Source organism: Ochotona curzoniae, unplaced genomic scaffold (genome assembly GCF_017591425.1).
Source record: "Ochotona curzoniae isolate NIBS_2020 unplaced genomic scaffold, NIBS_Ocur_1.0 contig_66, whole genome shotgun sequence".
NCBI classification, from domain to species: domain Eukaryota; kingdom Metazoa; phylum Chordata; class Mammalia; order Lagomorpha; family Ochotonidae; genus Ochotona; species Ochotona curzoniae.
Genome location: NW_024466512.1, coordinates 9,911,363 through 9,917,362, shown reverse-complemented (window position 1 = coordinate 9,917,362; position 6,000 = coordinate 9,911,363). Strand labels below are relative to the sequence as shown.

The 6,000-nt window shown below is 55.3% G+C and overlaps 1 protein-coding gene across 1 annotated transcript in view; it reads left to right on the top strand.

The window, feature by feature from the left end:
* The first annotated feature begins 294 nt into the window (after positions 1-294).
* SLC18A2 (solute carrier family 18 member A2) overlaps positions 295-6,000 on the top strand; it is a 31,756-nt gene continuing 26,050 nt past the window's right edge. The window contains exons 1-2 of the mRNA XM_040992046.1: positions 295-415; positions 1,472-1,829. Of these exons, the coding sequence (XP_040847980.1) occupies positions 295-415; positions 1,472-1,829 (479 nt within the window). The remainder of the gene's footprint in view (positions 416-1,471; positions 1,830-6,000) is intronic.

Sequence of the window (6,000 nt, the reverse complement as noted above, 5' to 3'; positions counted from 1 at the left end):
CCCAGGGGGGCTGGGGAGAGCTGGGGGCGCAGGGCACACGGTGTGCGGGTCCCCGTGGCGCGCCTTGAACGCATCCCGGGAAAGCAGGGTGCCTCCGAGTGGCAGGGAGCTGGGCAGCATCCCGGGCTGGGCCCCCCGACGGCGGTCACGGGCGCTGTTGCCTTGGCGCGCAGGCGCTCGGGGTAGCTGCCCGACGGCCCTGGTGCACTGGGCAAAGGCGGAGCGGGCACAGGGTGCTGATCCCGACTCCATCGCCCTCACTTCGCGCTGCGCCCACAGCCGCGCCCCGGAGCCATGGCCTTGAGCGAGCTGGCGCTGCTGCGCTGGCTGCGGGAGAGCCGCCACTCGCGGAAACTCATCCTTTTCATCGTGTTCCTGGCGCTGCTGCTGGACAACATGCTGCTCACCGTCGTGGGTACGTAGGCGCGCCCGCTGCCCCTGCGCGGCTCCCCAGTGCCCGGAGTGCAGCCGAGAGCCCAGGCTTTGCCGAAGCGCTGGGGAGCTGCGTCTGTGGCTAGGCTTTCCTGGCCACAAACTGCGACTTCCGATGAGAGTCGGCGCGCGTGTTTCCTTCTGATAGTGGCCGGCTTCCCCTTGCCCACCATCTCCGCGATGAGAGAGATTTCTAGTAGGGCAGTAATTCTCAAGAGTTCAGTGAGCTGGTCTACTTTGACTGCTGGGAAACGTGAGTGGAGAATTTGACGTGACAGCTGGGGGAACGCGTCGCCATTTCCATGTAGAAAAGTCAGGGAAAAGCATTTGACTGGAAACAAGAGCAGCTCGGAGCTCGTTGGCTCTAGCTTTTGTCTTACATGGAGTGTGGAAAAATTCAATGCACATTAGAAACCCCAGAAAAGGGATGTGGAATACTTTCCCTTAAAAATACCCTGGCTCTTCCTGACTTTAGTCCCTTGGACCCCTCTCTCTTTGGGAGGCGTTCAGACTCTCAATCGGGCTTTCTGGGTGATCAAGTGTGACGAGGCACATTGGGGTTCAGGCGCAGGGTCTCAGCACACCTCGGTCCCCCTGGATGGCTGCTGGGTGCCTGCCTCTTGTATCTGGGTCTCCTCAGGTTGCCCGTAGCAGTGCGTGCCCCCCACCTGCGTGGCAACGCTGAAGAGGGTGTGTTGCTCAGTTTTAATACTGTAACTTCCTGCAGGTGGATTGCTACCCTCTCCCACCCCCCCAGAGAGCAGGAGGACACTGAGCCCTCTGCTTTCTGAAACCATTCTTGATGTCTCAGGAGCTTTCTTCTAAGAGCGTGGGTTGAGGCTGGGTCATCCTTGACTTCAGGTTTTGTCTCCCTTTGCTGACATGCTGCTCAGAAGGGACACCAATGGCAGAGGTCCGGGTCACTTAGCTCCACACAGCCACACCCAGCCTGGGTTGGTGTCTGGCCCAGTTTGGCTGCTGTCACCCAGGGAAGGGGTGTTGGGGAGCTCACCATGCCCCACTGTGCCCTTGTCTCCAGTCCCCATCATCCCCAGCTACCTGTACAGCCTGGAGCACCAGAAGAACATGACAGAAATGCCGACAGCCAAGCCCGCACTGCCGGCCTCCGGCCCGGGCCGCTTCCAGAACATCTTCTCCTATTATGATAACTCCACCATGGTCACTGGGAATGCTACCGGGAACCTGCAGCAGGGGCCTCTACTCCGGGCCTCTGCCACCACCCCGCACCCGGTGACCAACGTGACTGCCACCCCCTCCGACTGTCCCAGGGAAGACAAAGACCTCCTGAATGAGAACGTGCAGGTTGGCTTGCTGTTTGCCTCCAAAGCCAGCGTGCAGTTGATCACCAACCCGTTCATAGGGCTGCTCACCAACAGGTAGGTGCCATGCTGGGAGGGCGGGCAAAGGACTTGATGTTCCTGCTGCAGTGCTGCTGGGTGCTTTCCTGGACGCTGAAGGGCCCCTGCTGGCCACCCCCCCCTCGTGTTTGTCCTCCACTGCTCCCCACTTCCCTGTGTCCCACGTGGTCCTGCTCCCCTCAGTTGCTCAGAAAATAACAAGAAGGTAATTAGCAAAGGCAGAGAGGGAGGCCATGCTTTTGGCTGCAAGTGCATCTTACCAGTGCCTCTGGCAACAGGAGCCCCACGCAGGCACAGCCACGCCCTATTAGGTGGGAGGTTTTCTCCTTTCTTCTCTCTGGGACCACAGACTTTGTTCTATTAAGGACAGGTGATTTCTTTTAGGGCCCAAGCCAGCGCAGGGCACACCAGGAGGGGTCTGTGGCTGATTGATGCCTGAGGTGCACCCTGGACCTCTCTGTTCACAAGCACAGGGGGCAAAGAACAAGGGTGGGGAGGGGCTGCCATCTGGGGAAGGCAGGTCCCCCAGCCAGCTCTGTAATAATCTGGGTGTTCTTGATTCTTCTGGATCCACATGTGTGAAACAATTGTTCTCTTCTGTGTCACTGGTGATAGCCTGGCTAGTGTTTGTGGCTGGGGTGTCCCGGGTCTGCCTGGTGACGGGGACTCGCGAGGCAAGGCACAGGGGGTCCCTGAAGGGGTCCCCTGAGAGGTAGTCAGAGCCAGTAGGGCTGCATAAGTGACGGAGGCCGCAGTGTGAACCGAATAGCCCCCAGACAGAAATGCGCAAGGGAAGTGTGCGGAGGCCAGGCTGTGTGCCAAGCCCTGAGCAGCAACTACGAGCAGAGAGGCTGGAAGACGGGGGGCGGTTGGGGCCGAGGAAGGCAGTGCTGGGAGGGGCACGGGGTGGTTGAGAGGCATCAGAGGCAGGCGTTTGGCCTTGTGGCCATGGGCCGACTTGGCACATTGCATCTCATGTGGGGTTTGAATCCAGGTTCTTCCCTGATTCCAGCTTCCTGCTGGTGTGTTGCCTCCTGAGACACAAGGACCTGGGTCTCTGCCAGGCACCTGCCAGCCAGCTGTGGCTGGGGCAGGAGAGGGAACTAGTGGGTGGGACATCTCCTCTCTCTCTCTGCCTTTCCAATATGTAGCTATATCTTAAACAAGCCATTCCAAAGTCAAACCAAAGAGCTAACGAGCCAAGCTGAGGGGGAGGGGACGAGGGTCAACTTCCTCATTGGTGGGGCGCAATGCCAAGTGAATGTGAAAGCCTCTAGTATGGAGATTGGGCATTTAAAAAAATATTTGCTTATTTTTATTCAAAAGGCAGATTTACAGAGAGAAGGAGACATAGGAAGAACATCCATCCATTGGTTCACTCCCCAAATGACCCCAACCACCAGAGCTGAGCTGATCTGAAGTCAGGAGTTTCTTCTGGGTCTCCCATGTGGGTGCAGGATCCCCAGACTTTGGGTCATCCCCTGCTGCTTTCCCAGGCCACAAGCAGGGAGCTACATTGGAACTGGAGGAGTGGGGACATGAGCCAGTGCCCGTATGGGGTGCTGGTGCTTGCAGGCGTAATATTAGGCTGTTGAGCCATCACACTGGCCCCAGAGATTAGGCGTTTTGAGACAAAGCAGCAGAGCATTCAGGCAATTTGAGGAGCCCTGTACAACTCTGAGGTTGGGGTTTAGGAGATGAAGAGCCCTGGGATGCTCCGAGGAGGGTGATGTTCACAGTCAGTGAGAGTTGGCTTGGACACGTGGAGGTGGCTGGTGCTGAACTTGGTAAGGCCCTCAGGAACCCAATCTCTGTGTCTGTGCTTGGATTTTCTGCATCAAGTGATGGCATTGAATGATTTTCAAGAGCCCTGAGCCCAGTCCGGCCCTCTACCCTGTGCAGAGCAATATTATGAGGTTTTCAGCCGATTAACCTAGCGACCGGCTCTTTGTGCGCCCCGCCCGCTCCTGCCCCAGCACCATTATCCTGGTGACACTTGGAGGAGGTGCCTCCATTCCCCAGGAGGAAAACCAAACAGACGATTGCAGTTGTGGGATTTGTGTTCTGTTTTTTTATTCAAGACCCAGCCCGCTGCTCAAATGCATCTGGCGTAATTACAGAAAACGGCGTAGGGTTTTGTGTTCCGAGAGAGCAAATACTGGATGTGAAAATGGAGTACATTATGATAATAGTGCCTTGCCAGTCACTTGGATGGGCACGTTAGTCGCCAAACAGTGGAGTACTTAGAAGCCTGGTGAAACGACGCAAGCTTTCTGATCTTCTACACGCGAACGGCGAATGAAAAGCTTTTCAGAAATCCCATCCTCGTGTTTAATGATTTGCTTATGCCATGGGCAAGAAGCTTGTTTAAAAGCATGGCGGAGGGCCCACCCCTGTGACATGCTGCACGTGCTTGGAGCACACAGCTACCCACGGCTCCTGCTGGAGCTCCCCAAAATCCATTATCCAAGCAGGTTTTCAGATTGCTGTCAGCAAAACCATTAAGCGAATTCTGTTGTGCCTTAAAAATGATCAGGCTCTGTACTTTTCCCGCTATGTCCCAAGCCCTAGGAGACAGGAGACTGGAGAGTGACTCTTCCTCTAGGCTTTGCCACCCAGCTGCCCTGGCCACCCCTGTCCCCAGGGCTCAGAGGGACACTGGCAGAAAGGACAGATACGTCCCACTTCCCCGTGTGAGCCGTTGCACGCCGCCTTCAGATGCAATTTGTGCCAATCATCCTCAATTGCTAACAAGATGTCATGACGCACATTGTCAGTGTTGTAAGCAGGTGTGTTGCCAACAGCCTTTTAAGTATGGTTGATATGTTTCCGATGAAAGGGTCATTAAAAATCTATGTCACTCACTCTGTTGCTGTTAAACAAGCATACGCCCATAGCGTTTTCAAGCAGCTCGTGTGAAGGGGGCATCAAGCAGCTCATGGCAAATGGATTGAAAGGTTAGGTGAATGCAAACAGTTTTGAAATCCATGCAGTTTCTCCCTAACACGTGTGTTCTGAGAACTTTCTGAAGTGCCTTTGGTGTTCTTGATTGGAGTTGCTGATGGCACAGGGCGTCACACCTTGCAGGGCTGGTCCTGGTGTCTCGCAGTACAGCACCGGGCACCGTCTCTGGCCTCGGCAGACCCCGTTCCCACGGGAGGCTCTGTCCTCTGCGTCCTGTCCTTCCCACCTGCTCCCTGTTTGTGCTGTTAGTCAAACTCTGGCTCTCTTGCATCCATCCGTGTCCCTCCTGGTTATACCTGGCTGAGTAGGGAGAGACCCAATAAGTTGTTGATTTATTTATTTTTGTTGGAAAGGCAAATTTACAGAGAAGGAGAGAGAGAGAGAGCTTCTGTCCACTGGTTCATTCCCCAAATGACTGCATGGCCAGAGCTGAGCCAATCTGAAGCCAGGAGCCAGGAGCTTCTTCTGGGTCTCCCATGTGGGTGCAGGGTTCCAAGGCTTTGGACCATTCTCTACTGTTTTCCCAGGCCACAAGCAGGGAGCTGGAAGGGAAGTGGAGCAGCCGGGACACAAACTGGCACTCATATGAGATCCTGGCATGTGCAAGACAAGGACTTTAGCCACTAGGCTCCCACACCAGACCCTGCTGATTGCTTTATAAAATGTATAGAGAGACTTTACAAAGCAACCAGCCTGAAATCTTTTTCCAGCTTGTGGTGTGAACTGGTCCTGCTTAGCTCTGTATTCCTGAACCTCATAGGGCAGACTGCTTTGGCCCCCTGGCCTGGATTTAAGTGGGAGCTGCTTTGAAATGGTTCCCCCTCATCCCAGCAGGCAGCAGCCACGGTTCCTGTACCGATGGCTGTGAGGGCGTGTTGGGCCTGGCTTATGTGTGTGTAGTGAAGTAGAAAAGAAGGCTGCTTTTCTTTTGTGTTAAGACGTGGATAAGATCTCAGATCTGACCCTGAAAAACCAAAGCAGCCGTTCCTGGGAGGCCTTTAGGTGCTGGCCGGGCTGTGCTGGGATACAGCTTAGTCTCATGTGTGTGCTTGGGGAACTGTTTGCTCACTGAAGACATGTGACCAGGGAGGGAGTGAAGGATTTGGGCAAGGCCCGAGGCTGCCTTAGTTGAGTGGGCATCTGTCTTGGACACATGGGCCACTTTCAATTGCAGTGGAACTGTCTGTCACCCTTGCAGTTACGTGTAGGTGACAAGGGGGGTGGG